At 28.5% G+C, this 23,926-nt stretch overlaps 2 protein-coding genes across 2 annotated transcripts; one reads left to right on the top strand and one right to left on the bottom strand.

Moving 5' to 3' along the window:
• The first annotated feature begins 219 nt into the window (after positions 1–219).
• LOC129615644 (uncharacterized) lies at positions 220–1,086 on the top strand. The gene is made up of 2 exons (XM_055530960.1): positions 220–622; positions 881–1,086. The coding sequence occupies exons 1-2, from the start codon at positions 220–222 to the stop codon at positions 1,084–1,086; spliced, it is 609 nt and encodes a 202-aa protein (XP_055386935.1).
• Positions 1,087–11,041: 9,955 nt separating this feature from the next.
• On the bottom strand, positions 11,042–20,388 carry LOC129615642 (sarcosine dehydrogenase, mitochondrial-like). Its single transcript, XM_055530958.1, has 3 exons — positions 20,108–20,388; positions 19,903–20,045; positions 11,042–12,025 (listed from the first exon to the last, which is right to left on the bottom strand). Exons 1-3 carry the CDS (start codon positions 20,309–20,311, stop codon positions 11,107–11,109), a joined length of 1,266 nt encoding a protein of 421 aa, XP_055386933.1. The 5' UTR covers positions 20,312–20,388; the 3' UTR covers positions 11,042–11,106.
• Positions 20,389–23,926: the final 3,538 nt, after the last annotated feature.

Genomic DNA, 23,926 nt, shown 5'->3' with positions numbered 1-23,926 from the left:
TTATTTTGGAAGAACATAAGAATCAAATTTTATATTTAAACAATTACTTAAAAACATTTAAACATAAATTACAATTAACTAGTTCGATACACGGAAGCCATTTTACTATTTGCCCTTGGGCGTACGACGATACTACATCTGGACCTGATACTTGTGAATGCCATACAATAGAAAAATACAAAATTGAAGTTGCAAAATTGATTAATTGGTACGAAAAATATGTCAAGAGCTCAAATAGTGTCAGAAATTCATAGACCGGCTCGAAAAAATTACCAGAGGAGAAGATTTCTACAAAAAGGTTTAAATGATACATGGCAAATTGACTTAGTTGAAATGATTCCTTATGCAAAGTTTAATAAGGGCAAAAAATATATGTTAACTGTTATAGATACCTTTTCTAAGCACGCATTTGCTGAACCTGTAAAAAATAAAACTGCTGATAATGTTTTACAAGCTTTTAAAACAATTATAAAACGAAGTAAAACTGTACCAAAAAATATTCATTCAGATCAAGGGAAAGAATTTTTTAATGTCAAATTCAAAAATTATATGCGGGAGAAAGGAATTAATCATTACCATACGTTTTCGGATCTTAAGGCGTCTATTGTAGAACGCTTTAATCGTACTTTAAAAAATTTGATGTTGAGAAAGTTTAGCTTACAGGGTAGTTACAAATGGATTACTATATTACCGTCTTTATTAAAAATATATAACTCAACCCCCCATAGAAAAACCAAGCTACCACCTGAAAAAATTTCTAAAGAAAATGAAGAATTTATTTTAAAAAAATTTTATGCAGAGCCTAAAATTTTTCAAAAACATAAATATAAAGTAGGAGACTATGTTAGGATAAGTAAATATAAAGGAATATTTGAAAAAGGTTATAATGCAAATTGGTCTGCTGAAATTTTTAAAGTTATTAAAGTACATAATACATATCCAGTTACTTATGAGTTGCATGACTATCAGAGTAATGATATATCTGGTAAATTTTATGAACCTGAATTAACACCAGTTAAAAATTCTGACGCCTATTTAGTAGAAAAAATCCTAAAAAAACAGGGCAATAAAATTTTTGTAAAGTGATTGGGAATTGACAGTAAACATAACAGCTGGATTAATAAAAAAGACTTAATTTGAAATTGCTTGTACATTTTATTATAATAAATTTAGTTTTATAAAATTACATGACTATTTATTGAGTTATTTTTCTTCTTTTATAACCAAATGGCAACGAATTGTAATCAGGCAAAAATCTTCGCTTTTCGGATTTTGGTTTCAGACACCGTAATGAGTTCATGTTCTTTTGTTCTTCGAATATTGTCAGAAAGTATGGAAATATTTTCAAAATTGTTTAAATTTAAAACAGCTTCCTTCATCGTTTCAGAATTGATTTCGTGTGAAGCGTCGTAGTTTAAGCGAATTCCTTTCACCTTACAAACCACTTTTTCAGAATTATCTTTTGTAGAAAAAACCTTATAGGCGTAATTTTTTGGACCACCGCTTACAAATTCTGTAACATAACTACCTTGGCCATAGCTTCCTAATTCATTAGTCATATCCCCTATAAACTCTCCAGTATGGGGTTCATATTCACCTTCACGACTTATGTAAAATATTGAGTCTGTATCGTAATATAAAACTCGATTATCTAGCTTTTCCAAGTATGTGTACAATTTTAGACGGGCTTGTGCGGTTGTGAATGCAGCAATAGAGACATTCACAGTTGATAAAGATTCTGTTACCTCTTCTTTGTATTGCCAGTTAATAACAATATTTCTTTCATTTATAGGTAAAATGTGGCATACTTCTATTGCTGCATTAGTTAACATCCCATACAACTCAAATGGCTCATTTATAATGTTTGTTTTTTGTAAGTTTTCTCTTTGTCCGAATTTACCCCAAAATGAATTTAACATCAATTTGGCAAATGATCGTAACCCAGGATTGTTCAAAACTTTTTCATATTCGAGCTGTATGTCTTCGTTTTGCAAAAAATCTTCAATATATTTTTCTTTTTGATCTTTAGTACAACATTTGCTGGGCCACCCTGAAGCTTCTTGTTTTATTTTTAAAAATTTATCCATCATTTTACTAAATAATCCTTCAGCGTTTTTAAGTTTATTATATTGTTATACGTCGTATTCCCATATTTCATACGTCTCCAATATCCTATAATTTTTTTCTAGAGCCTTAATAACTTCATCGATAACCCAAGTTCCCGTTAAGGCTCTTTCATCATTTGAATGTGTGCAAAATTTATTTTGATTTCTTTGTTCGCTGCATAAACGGCATAACGGAAACATTAATTTATTATTTTGCTTCAGCGGTAAAACCGGATGATACAAACGTTCAGGTGGCAATATTTTACATTTTATTAGTCCATTTATGTTTTGTAAATTTAATGAATAACATTTAGTATTTCCAATATGGAGTTTGGGATGTCCGATAGGGAATTTTCCGTATTTACATACATATAAGGAACACACATCAATATAATTTATTTTTTCTGCATGTTTGCACTTATAGTAACTAAATGTATTTCCTGTGCGACCACCATAAAATGAATCTCGAGGATATAACGGGGTACAGTTTACTAATGGGTGATTTTTTAAATGCTCTTTCTGTTTTGTACTTAGTAAACTTTCAAAGTCACAAGCCCACATTTCCACAACTTCGTAACCTAAATTTCTTAATCGGCTACTTTTTTCAATTGTTCTTGCATAGCGGTGATTTAGAGTATCATTTAAATCATCGTACAAAGGTTTGTCACGTTTTTTGTGGTAGACAAGAGGGGTGCCCATGAAATTAGCATCCGTAAAACTCAAGAACTTGATTAGTTTCTTGGCAATAACCGTCTACTTTAACACCGGCCACTATAGCTTCCCGTTCTTTAGCTGCATGTTGAATATTGATTTTACGGTTTTCCTCTTTAAAAACCAGCCACTGTATAGCCTGCTTTGACTGATTATCTGCATATCTATATCCATTTTTAGGAATCAGCCCGATAGTATTGGACTTAAGAAAATTTCTCCGGAACACTAAATTGCAGGCTGATGCTATAGTTGTGGCTTCTAAAAACGGTTCCACATTACATTCAGTTATGAACAATTTTCGAAACTTAAGGCAGGCTTCTCTTAATATTACAACATCATAAATACAGTATTCAATAATATCACGTTGTATATTAAAAACATCATTTTTATGATTTTCATGCCATTGCATTTATGTCACGTTCTTTTGGTTTCATGCTGTTTGCCCCGTAGTATTCTATTGCTGGTAAAAGGCCAACATAATTCGCGTTTTTTATGGTGTTAAATTTGTATGGAAAGTATCCTTTTTTAAAATTTGATGGTAAATCAAAAGTTTTCGGTAGTTCGGAGAGAGCCATTGGAAAATAATTTAGCGAGTTTAGAAATTTTATGTTGTCAATTAACATCATTATAATTTTGGTTCCTCTCATGATTAATTTAGGTTTTAATACAGTTTCCTGTAATATATATTTTAAGATGAACTGATGATCAAACGCTTGTCCATTGTGAGCTATAACAATAATTTTTTTAAAAAGCTTTCTCAATGCTAACAAATGTAAAACAAAGTTGGCAATAACGTCTTTTTCTTTAATTATTTTACTTCTAAATTTGCATTTTTGGCAAAACAACAATTTAGATTCATCGATGCAACTATCACATCTTTGAGATAACACACATAAATTTGGTTCGTGAAGCCTTTCATTTTCACTAATTTTTTAAACTAAAACACGTAAATAAAGTTCCTTAATGATGGTTCTTTGTCGTCTTTTTGAATAAAACATAGATGTCCTTGACTAACATGAATATTACAGGTTTTGCAAAATGATTCCCCGCAAATATGTTGTCGATTAGATTTATATGTCTTAAGACAACTTAAACATTTTTTCACTTCATCACAAATACTTTTGCTTTTTGGACCCGATGCTTTATTGTTTTCTAAGCAAATAGAGCTTCGAAACAGTCTGTTGCAATCTTTCATTAAAATATTGTTTCCATTTGATCGGCATTGTGGTAATTGTTGACAACATGGGCATATACGAGAACATCTGTGGTCATTCTTTCCATGATACGGAATATTACACTCCTCACAATAATATGAAGAGCAAAAAGCCGCAGTAAGAGAGGTAATTACATTAAAATGGTCATCATAATGTAATAAATTGATCCTTTTACCATGATTACTCCCTTCAAATATCACATCTCTACCACCACCTCCATATTCATAAACAACAATTTTGTAACTATTTAAATAACTTTGAAATTGTTTTAATTCTGTTACTCCACAGCCGAGTACGGGAATTATGACGTTAGCTTGTTTTACCAATTCTTGGGCTTTTGTTAATTGTTGCTTATTTACATCTCGTCGAATTTTTTGATAGTTTACATCATTTTCTATTTTGGCAATAGCGGTAATTAGAGCACGGGGCAAACATAAGTTATCTTTACTGTTAATACTAATTATTCCAGTTCGTTGCTTACATTCCTCAACAAAATTGTTATATTTCTTGGGCCTTCCTCTACCAACAGGTAGACTGACATGTGTTACTGTCACACAAAAATTGTTCGTATTTAAACCTGTAACAAAAAAAATTATGTAATAAAAAAGATAATACAAAATCAAAATGTAGTAACAACTTACCCTCGGAATTACTTTGAAAAATTTTTGAAATTATATCCCATACGTCTTCAAATTTTAAACTTTCAGCTGGCTTATAAGCAAGCCACGCAGGACCGCGGTGTTGAAAACTTTCTCCACAAAAGGTCAACCCGACCATGTCACTTTTTGTCAGGTTTTGTAATACATATTTAATGATTTTTTCCACGGCTTCCCTTACCCAAGTAATCGGGTCTTCATTGGTGGGTATTGGATTTATTTTAAATATTATTTTTCTCCCACGTACCTTAAAACGCTTGATAATTGTTATATAATCACTTTCAATTGTATAGCGATTCGAATTTAAAAATTTTTGTAAAATAACTTTTTTCGACATTATCTATGTTGTTTTTAAAATGACTTTTCCTAGCAAAATGATAGAAATAGAAGTTTTTACTCTTATTATAATGTTACTTTCATTTCAACGATCAATGTTTCTATTATAAATAATCTTCAACATTGTAACAATTATAAAATACTACCTGTCACAGGCTGTAATCGTATAATTTTGCATACACAAAATAATTCATTAAACATAGAGAAAATTAAATTCATTAAAAATTGAGAATGAAAAAGGATCTATAAAAATGATAAATCTATTAATTTAACTTGTTTCTTTTGCAGGCTTTTTTCATAGTAGGTTTATAAATAGATTACTTTGTACTATCTTGAAAGAAAACAAGTATTCTATATCTACCTTTTTGTAAGAATTTTTAATTAATTTACAATTTTACAAAAATATGTAATAATTATATCCTGTTAAATGTTGTATAAATACTGAGAGAATTGGCTACCAACATTATCAGTTTTCAAAATGGAACCAACCGAGGTTGATCTTACTTTGCAGGAGTCATTACTCCATACAACGCTGTGGTAACGGACTGTCAGACAGTTGTTCCACCAAAACGCAAAAGAATGAAGCTGCACCATGAGGTGCATATGACACAACAACCACAACAGCAACAACAACAACAATCACAACAACAACAACAACAACCACAACAGCAACAACAACAACAATCACAACAACAACAACAACCACAACAGCAACAACAACACAATCACAACAACCACAACAACAACCACAACACCAACAATCACAATCAGAACTATTGTTTATTAACGCGTTTAATGAACAGCAAATTTTTTTTTCAAAAAAATATATAACTGTTTCGGAAATGGAAACAGATAAAATCTACGCCTTAAATGGCGTAGAAAAAAAAATATCCCAAAAGGGGAAAATTTATTGGGTGTTTATCACCCAATCCTTTTTTATTTTCATGCCGTTAAAATATGTGAATTTATTTTCACAAAAAGAAGAATATTGCCAAATGGCAAATTCAAACAAATTTTTAATTAAAAAAAATAAGCATGGAAATTTAGAACTAAGTTCAAAGTAGTTTTTATAAGTAACGATTAAGTATAATGAAAAATAAAAATAAAATATTTATAATAAATAAGAAGTTTTTTGTTATTTAAAAATTTTTAAAATTTTTCAGAATTTCTATTACAGCTCATTTTAGTCTTTTCAGATTTAAAATAAAAGGTAACTAGACCTACGTACATATGGATGTTGTATAATAATTATTAGTACAAAAATTTTATAGGTACCTACATCTTAATTTTTCTTATCCGTAATTCTTATCTACAGGCGTGTTCTTTTCACTTATATTTAGGTCTTAAGCTATGTTGTACATTATACATAATATATACATATGTGCATATCATATTTTATTTTTGGTTCTTTACATATAAAAAATAAAAGTAAGTATGTTATAAATAATATATGCGTATTATTACATAAAGAATTTTTTATGTTCCACTTAACAGCTTCATAATCAAAACCAGGTAATTACTATTAAAAATACAGTTCTATGTTATATATTCTTCTATTACATAATATTTTTAAACCTCATCCACTTTTTCTTTTTTCTTTTTATTTAATTTTCTGACCTTAAATAAAAATATTATTCAAATATGTAGGTATATGCATCATAAGATTATTTCTTTTACCTCTTTTAACGCGAAAACAAAACAAGAACAGTAAAACAAAAACAAAAACAAATGCTTTATAAAGGCAACTCTGAATCTTTTCCTATTTATTATTCTTATGCGCAACTCTTATAAGCATATTTTTTGTTTTCGTCTCTTCAGATTCTAAAAATAAATATAAGTACGTTATAATAATAATAATATGCGTTTATGTCATTGCACCAAGAATTTTTTATTCTTATGCGTAATTCTTACATGCATGTTCTTTTTTCTTCTTTTTACCTCTAATAATTACATAACCACATATCATCTTTATAGAAAAATAAATTTAGCTTTCTATTCTTTCCTGATATCCCATTACATAAAATATATTTTCAATCTATATTAGTCGAGCAATACACGACCTCGACAGGTAAACAACATTCTGTAAACAAGATTAATGACCTGTTAAACCAGACAACTCCTCAACTCGTAACTTAACTTCTCAGGCCAACTTCCTAAAACTTCTTACTTCCTAAAAAAGTATAATTAAACTCGTATCACCTATATACTTCAAAAGGTTCCACCAAAACGCAAAAGAATGAAGCTTCGTTCGATATTTATATTATTTACATTTATTTCATGCTTTATTTATTTTAATTTAAGTAGCAGTATCGGTTAATATTATTTCAGTCAAAATTTAGGAAATATTTTTTTCTTTGAGATGTCAAGGTTAACATATACTCGTAATAATAAAAAGGTTAACATATACGAAAACTTTAGTAAAAAGAAGTTTGATTTAAAAAGTTCCAATAGATAAGTAACAATTTAGTACTTTTCATTAATTATATCGAGATTTCTTTTACATTACTATTACAATTATAGGGGACAATATAAGGCAGGTTATGTGATGGCATAAAATTTCTTATATTGATATTATGAATTTAATAAATATGTGTTTATTACACTAATAATTTTAACTTAATGGAAATTTCTTCATGCAACTGCAGAACAGATGGATGACGTATTCAAAGAAACGAGTTAAAGGTAGAAAAATTAATTAAAAAATTTTTTTCCTCGAACTGGACTCGAACCAGTGACCTACCGCTTTCTAGGTGGACGCTCTACCAACTAAGCTACAGAGGTATGAAGAAAATGCCGACCAAATGTTCTTTACATTGCTTATACTGTAATCCACATGATTACTAAGTATTTGTTTACATTGACTGCTACATACAATCTACTTTTTGAAACACACAATCACAAGAACATATATATATTAATAGGTATTGTGCCTATTACACTAATTATTATATTATGAATTTACTAATACAACATATTTGTTATATTGAGTTTTCTGTGAAAAAACATTTTTCTATAGCAGAGCAGCGTAAATTAACTACATCCTTTTACTATAAAATTTATATATGAGTTTACTTTGATTGTGTTACTTTGACATGGTTATCGAATGATCAACTTTTAAGTACATGCCGGCCGCGTGAACTGAACCTTTTAACAGACCATTTTTGCATTTTTAGTTGTTTTTAAGCAAATTTTTCACAAATTACTTTAAAAAGCATGGGTTTAACCCAACTTTATAAGATTAAAAAAAATCGTAAAGAATCAGATATCAAGTTCGCATTACTTTTCTCTCAATATGATTGAGAACTTCTCCCAAAATTTCAAATGAACTCAAAACTCTTCAAAGGGCCGTTTTTGTGTACCGTTGTGCTATAGTAACCAACCTCTGTTTTTTGTAAAAAAAAATAATAATTATGCTTTAAACATTTTCTCACTTTCGATTTTGTTAAACGGTTAAGTTAATAATATATTATAATATTGTCTATTGAATTTTTTTGGTAACTGAAATATAAATAAAATTTTGTGTGCGCTCGGCGAGTAATATATAGAATTTTAAAAATCAAGAAGTGGTAATTTAATTTTGTTTGCACAAAATATTCTATTGAAAGTTTTTGCTATTACTTCTTTGTATAGGTAGTTGACTTTTTACGAATAGTTACATTTTAAATAAAAAACGTTATTTGCTTTAATTAATAGTTATTTGACACCACTATATGCGATCTAATATCATCCTTGATAATAAGTCAAACAACCTAAATTTCTTTTTAATTTATCTAAAAATTATAATAATATAGCGTCAAAATTTATGATGAAAAGCCTGAAATACTTTTTAAAACAAAAAAGGAGTTGAGGAAATAAGAAGTCTTGTTTGCATTTCGTCGCCTCAGAGTAAGTATGTATGTATATGCAGGTAAATATTAATATATTCGATTTTACTGACAATAATTAACTCCGAAATTTGGATTTGTGAACCGAAAGATAACGTATTGTTTGAAAGAGAATTATTATTTTTTCATTATTTTACGTTTGAAGTAAATATAAAATACATAAATAGTCTTATATTGTTCATGAAACATACAATTTTTTTTGTCTATTTTGTAGTATTCAGTAGGAATGTGCCATCCAGCTACTTTGTAATATTCTTTGTAATATACTTTGTAATACTCGTTATTTTACTGATCAATACTCATTACCTTTCACTCGTTTCTAAATGCTAGAAAAATTATTTGCAAGGTTCTGTAAGAAAATTTTGTATCTTGGGAGCCAGAGAAGTTGGACAAACATAACTTAAAAAACATATTCCTGAATACAGACCCGCCCGACATTGCCCAAAAAAAATTTTCCATTTCTTAGAACCTTTTAATTAACATTATAATATAATAACCACACCTATACAACAACACATGAATCAATTTTAGTATGAATCTGTCACATTCTGATTATCTCATTAATTATATAACAAAAACGAGAATTGAAAAAATAGAGTTGAAAAAATAATAGAACAAAAAATAGAGTTGAAATCTGTAATACCCGTATGAATTGGTTATCCTATATGCGAATAAATACGCCATAACTGACTATGAGACAGACTATGACTTTAAGTTGCCGTATTACCTACCATATTAATTTATGCAAAATTTCTGTACTGTGTTTTTCAAAATACTGTGTGTGCCAAACTCCTATTGAAGTTGTATTGCAGCTACCAGAAAAAGCCAAGCAATTTCAACGCATTTTACTAAACGTATTGGTTCTACTAATATATTTGTTTGTGTGAAATTTCAATATCACAGCTTATATAGTTTCTGAGATATAGCCAAATAACTTTTGATGTTGTATGGCAGGTATCAGAAGAAGCCAAATAATTTCAACGACTTTTATGAGACACATAGATCCTACCAATATATTCGTTTGTGGAAATTTCAATATAACATCTTTTTTAGTTTCTGGGATATAGCTAAATAAATTTTGAAGTTGTATGGCAGCTACCCGAACCAGTACCTCGATCATGTCTAATTTAAAAAGGGTTCTGGCACTTACTACCATAAATCCTTTGTGAAAAATTGGTGAAATTAGCTCAATTAATTATCGCTCTGACGGACGGACAGTCACAACTTAATCAACTCAGAATTCGACGCTGATCAAAAACATACACTTGAGTCTATCTCAGACCATTATTTCATAGCGTTACAAACGGTAAGGCAAATTTAGTATACCCTTCGAACACACGTTCGCACGGGTATAATAATACTAATTAATACTATTTACATTATGTGACAATACCAAAGATTATGTGCGAGTACTGAGTAACAAGTATTTTTGATCTACGAGGAACCACTTACTTCGAATCCTCGAAGTAACGAGTTTTGTAATAACGAGTAGTTAGTATTCGCACGTAACTACTCTTCCATAGTTTAAAGCACATAACTATTGGATTCCTTGATCATGTATAACGTTTTAAGTTAGACTTAGAAAATTTGAAGAGAGAAAATTTATGGATAGCACTATTTTATTTTGCAATATTAGAAAAAATACAGATTTTGTGTATGACTAAGTTTTTACAGCTTCTTTTAGGTTCTTAGAGCCCTTTCTTCAGTTTTCAGCCAAAAGTTAAATTCTTCAACTTGAAGAAATGAATAATTATATAATTAAACACTTTGATTGGTTAAAAATATTGTCTGAACGTCTGGACATTGAGATGAAATGCACCTTTTATGTTATCGTATGCGTCATATGCTTCAGACTTAGCGTGTATCATGTTGTTGCATATGTTGACTTGAACTTCTAATATGTACTGAAACATCTAAATTAACGTTTAATAAGAAAACAAATACATATAATGTGTTTATATCTGAGACCATTACTTCAGCAAACCAAAATCTTGATGTTTTGTGTCCAAAATTATCTCAACACATAAATTGAAATTATTGGGCTCAAAATCAAAGAAATAAGCCGTTATTAGAATAATTTTTTTCTATTTTGTTATTTCGTATATCTGCAGATAATACACCCAGTTATTTTAAAATTAAATTTTAAAAAATTTTATTACAACCAATAACCTAATTCTAACACTATTTTATTTATTTCAATTTAATTAAGAGGACTCTTTAGGTGACAAGTTGCTTCCAAAAATCTTCCCATTGAATCTATTTCGTAATGTCCTGCGTTTATGTATTCATCGTCAATTTTAAGTCCATCTCTTCTTTCCAAATATAATTGTCCTATTGACTTCCCCAATGTATACGCATACTCTCCTCTTCGTAAAAATCCAATAGGGTTGCCATTCCTGTATACACCTTCCAAGCCCCATAGTGGTATATGCTCATCTAAAGTTAAGTAAATTAGTTTCTTTTTAACTCCAGTTTTTCTTTGTTCGTCAACAACTTTCTTTCCCCTGTATGGAATTTCTCGTTTACAAGTGAATGCTAAATTCGCCTCAACGGGCGTGTCATCTGGTCTTAAATCAAAACCCCATAAATGATAACCTTTCTCACTACTCAATGAATATAAAGCACGATAACCAGCATTTTTTAAACCAAATTGTTTTCCAATCCGCATTAAATATTTATAAATTTCTGAACAATAACTTTGAGGTATATGCAATTCAAAACCCAACTCTCCTACAAAGCTTACTCTTAGTATTTTTATTTTTAGTTTTCGTGTTCTTGTTTTGATGTTTCCAAAAATCCATGTATTTTTGGGGAAACATGAGTCTGAAATATCGGCATCTACAATTTTTTGTAGTATAGAAAGAGATTTCGGACCTTGGATTGATAAGATTCCAATATCTTCCGTAACATTGTGTAAAAAAGCTTTAAAATTTTTTTTCTTAATTTCCGAATCAAGAAAATGATATGTGTAATTTGCTGAAGCTCCTCCACAAACAATATATATACAATTTCCTTTCGTTTGGTTCTCGTTAAAATTTTTCGAAAAACTTTTAATTTTACAAAAAGTTAAATCAGCTTCCACACCTCCCTCGTCATTCAAAGCACATGTGTAGATTATCCTATAAATAAAAAAGTTTATTGAAAGTACTTAGATGTAGATATATATAGAATGTAGAAATGTGTACATATAGAATGTAGAATTTCGATAAACTTGAAATTGTTTCAGTAAAATAAAGTTGCGTTAAATATGTATATATTCAGTGTAATTTTTCTAAAATGCAATAAATTCATAATAATTTTGGAAAATTGAACAAATCAATAATCATGACAAATAACCCATTGAGGTTAAGCGAAAACTATACATAATCCATTCAAAGTAAAATTTTCGACAGAACAAAAAATATATTAGTTTCGCACACAGAGTTTATCTTAAACGAGTTTGAATGAATTATGTATAACATATAAAAAATTTTTCTATTTTTATTTCTTTTTAAAGAGTGAACGGAAAGGAAGATAAAATAACGTACGTAAAAAGAAACAAAAAAAATGAAATTATTAAAAAATTTTTTCTACTATTACTAAAAATGTGGTTTTTAATGATGTATATATTTCTTAAAATAAATATACATATATACAGAAATACATTCATTGAAAAATTAATAATCCTTGATTCCAGCTTAGCCGATATGATCCAAAAAAAATTAAATTAGAGATAGTATACAAATTAACTTACACTATATGTAAATTAAAAACTAAGCTTTAGTGTGAAAAAATAATATCATATTTACATCTTAAAAGCTAATAAAATTGTAAATTTTACGATTTGATAAAATGTTAATACATTGATTTGAAAATATTTAAAACCCGAATGAAAAAAATTAAAAAAAGTAAACAAATAAAAAAAACTAAATAACTTCTTTTTAAATACTATGTATTTTAGCTCAATATAAAATTTGTTATTTCCTTTTTGAACTTTGCTATACTATAAATATTATTCATATCTGACGTCAAGTCGTTATATAACTTCAAACAATGGCAATTAGACAATTATTTCTCTGATTGCTTGTATTGAACAGACTCCAATAAAAATTGGAGTTATTCCTTGTATTATAATTGTGAATGTTAAACATTCTATTTAGAATAAGATATGTTTGGGATCGATTGGGGAGCTCTATCCAAAGTGGGTTAAGGTATATTGTATTTGATAAGATGTAAGAACAAAAAATAGAAACAAGAAACAAGACATTGTTATTGATGCTCCTATTTTCGAAGCCCAGGATTTTAGTCCTGTTTTTATATTAATTAATAGATGATGTTTTTTAACTCATTCGTTTATTCATTTTAAGTCTTCCTGAATTGAAAATTTTAATTGTCGCTCATCGCTTTCTGCATATTTTGAAACGGCATTATAAAAAACTCAATTCAATAAAGTTCTTCTGTAGTTCTATAATATTCAATAAAATTCTTCTGTAGACAATTGGATCGTTAGATATATTACTTTTTTCTGTAACATTTATAAAGAAATCGTTTATGCCTTCAACTATACCACTAAGAAATTTATACAGGTTGTCTCATATATAAGTGCATTGCTATGTGCCAATACATAGACCCTTATTTTTATTCTTTGACATTTTAAGCGAAGCGTTAGTTTTCCACTATTCTCAAAATTCTCCATTTTTATTACGAAATAGATGGAAATAAGAGCAGTACAGGCACGAAAGAAACAAAGTATTGTAAACAAACGAGTGTATCAATATAATATAGAAAAATGAAATAAAATTAAATTTAGTGAGGTAATAATTTCATTACTTTTATACAAACAAAATTTATTTTCCATAATATTTTATTTCATAAAAGTTAGGGGAAAACATTCGAATATATGAAAGCGATAGATATTATAATTTCACATATTGTTATATTGTACATATACATACTAGAAGCCCCTAGTGCGAATCGCACTCAAGCCATATATATTCAATGTGATTGCAACAATATTAAGAAATGAATGTATATAAATGATTAATTCAAGAAATAAACGAAATAAGTAAAATTCGGATGGATATACATGTATAATTAAAAAAATATTTTTGGGTACATCACATTGCCTTTTACTGTATTGCCTTCAGCAAATTTCTCTTGCCTATTTTTACTTTTAATCCACTGGACTCTTTTGCCCTAGAAGCTGCTGGAAGACATACACAAACTTTTTCAAATGCTTGCCCCTGGACTTTATTAATTGTTATTACATACGCAAAAAATTGGTGTCTTACTAAACAAAAAGGCGGGGCTGGATCGTTAGAAGTGTCCAAAGAAATTCTATAACATAGAGTTAAAATGAGTGGCGCCTTTTTGTATTCCAGCAAAAATGCGTACTTTAATTAAATTTTTTTTTTGTGTCTGTTACAACCAATCTTGTCCCTTTGCATAAACCATTTTAATTCCTTTCGCATTAGCATTACAATAGAGCCTTTTTTTAATTTTAAAATGTGAAATGGAAGGTCGGGTGGATTTAAAAATTCTGTTGGGAAACCAACGTCTGAATTATTATTTTCAGTATCTTTATCACTTTTTATTGAATCTATAGAATAAAAGTTCACCTCTTGTCCAATAAGTTTATTTAGTACTGCTTCGTCTATTTGACGAACATCAATATTTTTGGGTCAAGGAATCGCGCTCTCAGATTTGGATTCTATATCGTTCGAAGTAAATTCTTCACCAAATATGTCATTTATTATATTTTCTGATAAATATTTGTTTGGAATATTTACTGAATATTGAGTTTTTTCCTTTTTAATCCAAAACGCATACACCGTCATCAATTAAAGGAAGCCACCTGGAAAATTTTTGATCGGTTTTTGCTCTTATGTATTCACAAAGTATTTTTTAAAGTGTCTCCAAAAGGGACGACTTTTGATTGAAGTGTTTACAGCAGTTGCGAAATTCCCACCTCGAACAACTGGAAGTACTTGTCGGAAATCCCCGCCTAAAATTATAAGTTTACTGCCAAAGGGAAACCATTTTTCAATAAATCGCGAAAAATCAGGGTAACTATTTCCAAAGCAATTGCGTGTGCCATAAGTGCTTTGTCCCATATCGAACAATCGAATGATGTCAGAAATTGTCTCTTTTTTTGATAACTGAGGAAACTTAGGAGTTCCAAGGTTTAACTGCAAAGAAAAGGCAGAGTGATAAGTCATGCCATGTGGTAGAAAATTAGCCGCAATACTTAACGTATTTTTATTATTTTGGGTGAGTTTTTGAATTAAAGCGTTGTATAAAAAAGTTTGTTCCGACAACAGATGACCAAATACTTAAAGCCGCTGTCAGTTGGGCATCGTTTAGGTTTTCCCAGAAATCATGAGCATCATTGTTAGAAATAGCAGCTGGTATTACAGTGAACTTGGCATAAACGAGTAGTTCGGAATTCGGTATTGGCTGTATAGAAAAGAGATCAAATCCTATATTTTCACATAAATGCCGAAGCGAAATTATACAATTTGTAAAAGCAGCATCTTCATTTAAGCGAAAATGAATAAAATTTTCCATCATATTATCTTTATAATCATTAAATAATTACAATGGATTTGCTGGGTTATTTCAATTGGGTCAAATGTTATCTATACCAAAAAATGTTACATACTTGCATTTATGAGATTGTTAAAAAATATTAGCAGAAATAATTTTAATATTACTACCTATTTATGTATTATTTGACAATTGTTTTTAAGAAAAAACTTTTAAATTCACTTTGTTTATTACCTACTTAACATATTTACATAAAAAAATAAAATTTTTATTCATTTTTCTTAAAAGTAGTAATATTTGATGAGAAAACCTATAAATCTTATCACTTCAATATCTATATTATATTTTACAAGATTTTTCCAGTTCATGAACAGGTATACATATAATCTAATAAATAACAAAAACAAAAAAATGAAAATAGCAAAAGAGAATACTGGGTAGAAGCATTACTCAATTGATTATACATACTGTAAAACAAAAACAAAAAATGAAAAGCGAAAAGCGAAAGAGAATAAAAAAAGGGTAGTAATATTTTTTTTGTTTTTTTGCTTTACTACCATAAACAAAAATAAAAAGCAAAAGGAAGCGAAATATTTTAAATGAGTTAAGTAAGAGTAAAATAATTTTTTGTTGTTGTATTTAACATGGAATGGAATTAAAAAAAATAAAACTAAAAATTATGAGAGATATAAGAACACGAATAATGTTACGTACTAAGGCAATTATTCTTCGTGTGCTTGCGAAATTTCAATTGAGTAAGTAGCCAAGCCAGGTCTGTATAAAGAAAAGAGGCATTGATTTTTTATTAATTCACATTCACTTTGGTTTTAAAGTTTAACGTGAAAGGTACTATTTCCAATTGCGGATTCTTTTCTTTTTAAAAAATGGATAACAAACAAATGATGGAAATATTTTAACAGATAACGTTGTTTATAAGGAAATTTTTCGTTCTTAATTGTTAACTAATTCTTAAATTGAATTTTAATCATATCTATGTAATTAACAGTGACACATATTACATCTTAAAATTTATTAAATTAAAAATATTTCCATTACTTTTATTTATCATTAGTATTCAAACCAATATGATATTTATGCATATACAAGTATATACCTGCATATGTATGCCATAATATGTACAAATTTTTCTAAACTTATTTTAAAATTGATTGCCACAATCCTGTTTTTACAACAGATAATGCTGCTTATAAGCAAACCACAGGGGCCCCTAGTACCTATGTATTTACCTAAATTATTTAATTTTCTTTTATTAGAGATTATATTACTTACTTATTTAAATTGTTAAAATCTTAATACTAATAGGTAATTGATTCAATTATATTTTCCACAGGCATTTTCCACAGAATAAAATTTAATGCTCTTACAAATTAAAAATACTTCGTTTAATGCTTGTGTCTAGTTATCCCGCGAAGTCATCAGTTTGTTCTTTTGTAAAATAAATATAGATATAGCTCTTACGTTTTCCTCTTCTCGTAGACTATTGCTTCTGCATCCTTCGACGTAGCACTTTCGGGGCATTTCTATTTATATGAAGGTAAACAAATTTACTAATTTGTTTTTATTTATATAAATCTATATTATATTTTACAAGATTTTTCCAGTTCATGAACAGGTATACATATAATCTAATAAATAACAAAAACAAAAAAATGAAAATAGCAAAAGAGAATACTGGGTAGAAGCATTACTCAATTGATTATACATACTGTAAAACAAAAACAAAAAATGAAAAGCGAAAAGCGAAAGAGAATAAAAAAAGGGTAGTAATATTTTTTTTGTTTTTTTGCTTTACTACCATAAACAAAAATAAAAAGCAAAAGGAAGCGAAATATTTTAAATGAGTTAAGTAAGAGTAAAATAATTTTTTGTTGTTGTATTTAACATGGAATGGAATTAAAAAAAATAAAACTAAAAATTATGAGAGATATAAGAACACGAATAATGTTACGTACTAAGGCAATTATTCTTCGTGTGCTTGCGAAATTTCAATTGAGTAAGTAGCCAAGCCAGGTCTGTATAAAGAAAAGAGGCATTGATTTTTTATTAATTCACATTCACTTTGGTTTTAAAGTTTAACGTGAAAGGTACTATTTCCAATTGCGGATTCTTTTCTTTTTAAAAAATGGATAACAAACAAATGATGGAAATATTTTAACAGATAACGTTGTTTATAAGGAAATTTTTCGTTCTTAATTGTTAACTAATTCTTAAATTGAATTTTAATCATATCTATGTAATTAACAGTGACACATATTACATCTTAAAATTTATTAAATTAAAAATATTTCCATTACTTTTATTTATCATTAGTATTCAAACCAATATGATATTTATGCATATACAAGTATATACCTGCATATGTATGCCATAATATGTACAAATTTTTCTAAACTTATTTTAAAATTGATTGCCACAATCCTGTTTTTACAACAGATAATGCTGCTTATAAGCAAACCACAGGGGCCCCTAGTACCTATGTATTTACCTAAATTATTTAATTTTCTTTTATTAGAGATTATATTACTTACTTATTTAAATTGTTAAAATCTTAATACTAATAGGTAATTGATTCAATTATATTTTCCACAGGCATTTTCCACAGAATAAAATTTAATGCTCTTACAAATTAAAAATACTTCGTTTAATGCTTGTGTCTAGTTATCCCGCGAAGTCATCAGTTTGTTCTTTTGTAAAATAAATATAGATATAGCTCTTACGTTTTCCTCTTCTCGTAGACTATTGCTTCTGCATCCTTCGACGTAGCACTTTCGGGGCATTTCTATTTATATGAAGGTAAACAAATTTACTAATTTGTTTTTATTTATATAAATTATAAATCTTCATTTTATTTAATAACACAAAAAATTAATGTGATTATTCACTAAATTTAAATTAAATTTTAAATATCAAATAAATTATTTTACTGCTCTGTGACGCAGCCTTCCCGTACGAAATTTAAATGTGGACTGCAGAAATTCTACAGCCTCATTTTTTGTACAACCACTAAAACCTTATTTTATAGACACCAACATAAAAATATTAACATGTTTTGTACATTATAGGAGTTTATGATATAATCCATTCTATATAGCTTCTTCAAGCGTACATACTTAAAGCATATTTTGTGTTTATATAAATTTTACTTGACTGGAAATCGGCTGCACTCAAATCAATTAAAAATTTTGCTTACATGACTTGAAATGTTAATAACTTTTGTAAATGTAATAGTTAAACTTTATTTTTGAATTTACAAGCAAAAACACAACTTGAGTTACCAGTTCGGCCAAGACTTTAAAAAGATAAGACAAGATTAAAATAATTATATTTATTGCGATATAAAATTACTTTTTTAATATTTTTTTGTCTTTTTAAAATTTATTTTTATTATTTGTGAAAATTTTTATAAAGTATAATATTTTTTTTACTTTAACGCTCAAATTTTTTTAATGTAATTAAAAGCTTAAAATGCTTTAATGCGCCTTTAAAAATGCATTATAAATAAAGTTGGGTCAAACCAATGGTTTGTATTGTAGCACTTTTCCCTTCAACAAGTGAAAATATTGCTTTGAAAAACAACCGATGTATACTTACCACACTATTAAAATTATTTTCATTCACATACGAGACAATTTCAATGATTGCATATATTTAGGATGAACAGTTTATGCAGTTTTTGAAATAAAGCAAAAATTAATTGAAAGAGGAGTTAACATAATGCTCGATTTTAAGGGTTAATTGCATGAGTTAGGAAAAATAATTATATTTTTTAATGTCATGGAATTAACAGTTAGCTTTCTGCGCTTATATGAATTTGAAAAAACTTGCGGTTTCGGAAATATAAGGCGTCATAATTCAAATTTTACAAATTTTAAAAGGCGATAACTTGAGAGGGGAGTGAGATAAAAAAACATTTTCTTGTAACGAAATTAACTATTTGTTAGTGCCTAAAAGCTACTAAAATTTCAGGCTTCCCCAACATGGCCTCTAGGAGAAAAACAACATCAAAAATTTGCAAAAAAAATGGATTTTACGTAACGGTAAATTTTAACGGCCATTTTGTTTTTTTAAAGTTCAAGTAATGTGAATAGATCTACTGCAGTGAATAGTTGAAAAATGGCAATTTTAGGATTTTTGGGGGGTATAACTTTTAGAGGGGGGGAGATAGGTAAAAATTATGTTTATTCTAATTTTGTTTCCAGTAAAGATCTATGTACATATAAAATTTTAGGTTTCTATCTTCAAGGGTGTAGAAAATTTGTGAACAGACACGGGCAGACGGAGAGACAAACACAGTGAAACTAATAAGCACTTTTTTCAAAAATTTTTTGGCAATCATATATTGCCTACACTTTCTACACAAATAATTCCTACGTGTATAAAAATTAAATTTTTGTAAGCTAAATATAATGTAAATTGTGAAACGGCTATCACTTTATTCGCAAAAACTTACTTGTTCTCCTTATTTTTGATACTAGAAGTGAAGAGCCATTCTGCAGCTTTTTCTGCATCGGGGCCTGTCAGGTACATTTTTCCAAAATAACTCATATTAAATACAACTGCATGTTTTCTACATGTTAGTGCTTCGTTTCGTATCTATAATAAAAAAAAACCTCACAGTTTATTTGAAAACTGTCATAGTTTTGTTTTATACTTACTATGTCATAGTGATCAGAAAACTGATATTTCAAATTTCCATTAAGATATTTTTCGTAAGTCGAGCTGTGGCATCTTAAAAAATTGTAGCTTCCGTACCAATCATAGTGTGAAACATCAGACCGTTTTCGCAAGAAAAATCCAGGTCGCTCCCATCCCTGTTTCTCCTCCATAAACGCATTATTTTCTAACCTATGTATATTCATATGCGTAGTTTTAAATAAAATTCAATACAATTACACATAATGTGAAATACTTGTATCTATATTGCGTATTTTCTTTATTATATTACACCAACTAAATACAATAGCGCGATTATTAAATACAAAAATTATTTCCTACTTTCCTAATAGATTAGGCATGTATATCATATAAATTATATAAAGATTGGCTGCAGAACTTATTAATTTTAGTGTTTTGCTTATAAGTTTAACGAGCCTGTTACGCAGCAGAAGCTATTACATACATATAGTATAATTTATTCTTAATATCGTTATAATTTAATTCTATTGTACATATATTTTCCGCAAAATAAATAAATTTAGTAGAGAAATGTAATTCGTGCGTGGAGGAAAGTATGTAACCCTCAAAATCCCAGTCAAAATTTTTTGGTTTTGACAAAAAGATGTACTGACTTAAATGGCTATAACTTCCACATTTATTAACTGATTTGAAAAAATTATTATGCAATAGAAAGCTGGAAAGTAACTCTTTATTTTACTGATTATAAGACAGCGCGTTATTTGAAGCGTGACTCAAAAACTTATAAGGAAATAAGTAAAAAAAAAGAAAAAAAATTTTTTGCCAAATTTTTCGCAAAGTGGCCAATTTCTAAAACATTTACTCTATTTAAATTTTTCTTTTGCATGCTTTGAAAAATTTTTAGTTGGTTTTCAAATTATTTCTTACAATTTTTCTTGCACGATACCCTGTTTTCATTTTAATTCGATTGAAAACTGGACGGTTTCCAGGAAAAATCGTTATTTTATTCTAGTTAAAAATTATACAAGTTAAATAAACTAAATCAAAGTCAGCGGGTACAAATAGGTTACATTAACAGGTGCAATTTATTTGTACCGGCTGTATTAGGTTCCGTGCTGATCTTTTGCAAGAGCCTATAAAAGTAAAAAAATTGTGAAAATAAAAGTTTAGTATTTACGTTTAAAAGCGTTTAGACATTTTTTAAATTATGAATTCTAGTGCATATCAGGAGCTATCATAGATATGAACTTCATTTTTGGATTTTTTAATGATGCGAGAGTTTAATTGTATGAGATTATTCAAGAAGATTTCCTGATTCAAGATGTTTTTAATATCCATTTAGCAATCCATTTAGAATGCAAGATACAGTTAATTAATCATTGATGAAATTTTACCGTTAACTCGACGCAACTCCAATGTTCATATAAGACTCATTGCATACCAAGTACGTGGCAACATAAAGTTTGTGTAATTTTAAATCGGTTACACTTCTGTTCATCCATTAAACTACTACCAACAGATATCCTTCGAAATGTTGAATTTTGTCGTTGTGTCCTTATAAACGGTGAAATCACACCAAACTATATGGATTCCTTATTTTGGACTGATAATGCACAATTTTCTAGAACTGGATTGACAAATTTCTACAATATACAAGAATGGAGTAACATACACAGTAGCAGAATGTCATCATCTCAAACACGATTCATAGCATTGGTTGGGATGATTGGCAACACTTTTGTTGGACCACATATATTTCCAGACATAGTTAGTGCCAAAAACTATCAGCAATTTTTAAATGAAATGTTTCAAATCATACTCTGTGAAATACCATTGGCTGTACGCAATACAGCAGTCCATCAACACGATTGCAACACGATAGCTCATTGCGGAAGAAATGTACAAAAGTTGTTAAATGAACGTTATCATGAAAAGTGGATCGGATGAAATAGGCCATTATCATGGCCAGCTCGAACTCCAGATTTAGATTTTTGCATCAGTAATTATTGACACCCAAAGTCATAGGTATTCCGCCATGTTTTGGATTGATGCTTTAACACCATTCAAACTCAATTGTGGTGAGTTTAATAAAATTTTGTTTCTGAAATTCACATGTACAGATTCAGTTAGCTTTTTTTTCCATGTATATTGTCTATTTTCTTATAGCGTTACTTGCTTCCTGGAACGTTTTTGTCGATTCTTCAACATTTGATTCAATATTGGTATATCGTCGTCGGCAAATGTAGACAAAGTTTTACCTTCTAAATTGGCAAGTCGCTTGTATAAAACAGGTATAATATAGAACCCAGAATACTACCTTGAGGCTCATCAGCCCTAATTTCCCTTAGTGTAAAGTACTCGTAGTCCTGTAGCATCTATTCATATATCTACATCTATCGATGTCTACATCTATCGATATCTACATAAAAGCCTGTCAGATAAGTATGATTCAAGTAAGTCCACGAATTGCAAAGGTATTAATTTCTTAAATTTTACAATATTTGTTCTTTCCACAATATTTGTTATTCTCTATACTTGGTCAATTGTTGCATGCTTTTTCTAGAACCAAACTGATATATGTACATCTATTGGAAATAAATGTGTATATAGACGTAGATATATGATCAGATTCGTAAAAGTATATATAGATGTGTAATAAAAGTGTGAATAGATGTAATAAATTATATTGATATATATAGACACCTATTGAAAAAAAATATAGACAGGATTTTATAAATGCTGCCAGTGTAACATTATTATCGTATCATTAGTCTAATATAATACAAAAGATAATAAACACAAAATTTGTGTATATGATACGATAGTGTTTTGTAATGTGATGATTTTGAGTCTTGCATAATATACCCTGTACACAAATGTGTTTATTTGTTTATAATAATTAAGTTCAATTAGTTCACAACCAGAGTGATTGACACAGCCCACATATTATGTACGTAAAAAGAAACTAAACAAAACAAAATTTTTTTTGTTTGCAGATGAAGGGCACGCAAAATTTTTGTACAACTACACGAAGACCGTTGTATAGAATCTTTTTGTAAGAATTGGCAATATACAATTTACTAATACATACATGTGGTGCTGTGTATTGAAAATTAAAAAATATATTCTTATATTAGGTATTTTTGAATAAATCAGAAATGTACATGGTGATTTGGGATGTTTGAAAAATAAAAACGATTAAATTCATGATATTTTAATTTTATTCACTAAATTTAAATTAAATTTAAACGGCAAGTAAATTATTTTACCGCTCAGCGACACAGACTTTCCGTACGAAATTTATATATGGACTAAAGAAATGCTATAGTCTCTACATGCTATAAAAATATTAACCTGAGTTGTACATTGTAGGAGTTTATGGTTAAGGCTTTGACTTTTTGTAATGTGCATAAAAAAAGTTATGTTATGCATATAAAAAAGTTAAAAATAAAAAAGATATGCATAAAATATTGTCTGTGTAAAATTCATATCGTTTGATACAAAAATAATCGTATTGAAAAAAATTAGAAATTAAATAAAATTAACAGCAGATGTTATGTATGGAGAAAATGTAAGACATAACAAAAATGATATATCCATAACTGACAAACTGAAAGTATTTAACAGCTGAAATAATGTTATGAGATTAGAAGCGAAAAGAAATGTATATGAATTTTTATGGGTAAGAAATGGTAGTATTTTAGTCAGGAACGAAGAGAGTGGCTATATTAAGTATAATTACTGTAAGTAAGCTTATCATTAAATGTGTTAAATAATAGTGCAAATAATGTTACAGCACATTTTCAAATTATAACTGGTTTAAATAACAATTTTTCATC

This window comes from Condylostylus longicornis, unplaced genomic scaffold (genome assembly GCF_029603195.1).
Source record: "Condylostylus longicornis isolate FDR11 unplaced genomic scaffold, ASM2960319v2 ptg000141l, whole genome shotgun sequence".
In the NCBI taxonomy this organism is placed as follows: domain Eukaryota; kingdom Metazoa; phylum Arthropoda; class Insecta; order Diptera; family Dolichopodidae; genus Condylostylus; species Condylostylus longicornis.
This window is presented reverse-complemented; position numbering and strand designations above follow the sequence as displayed.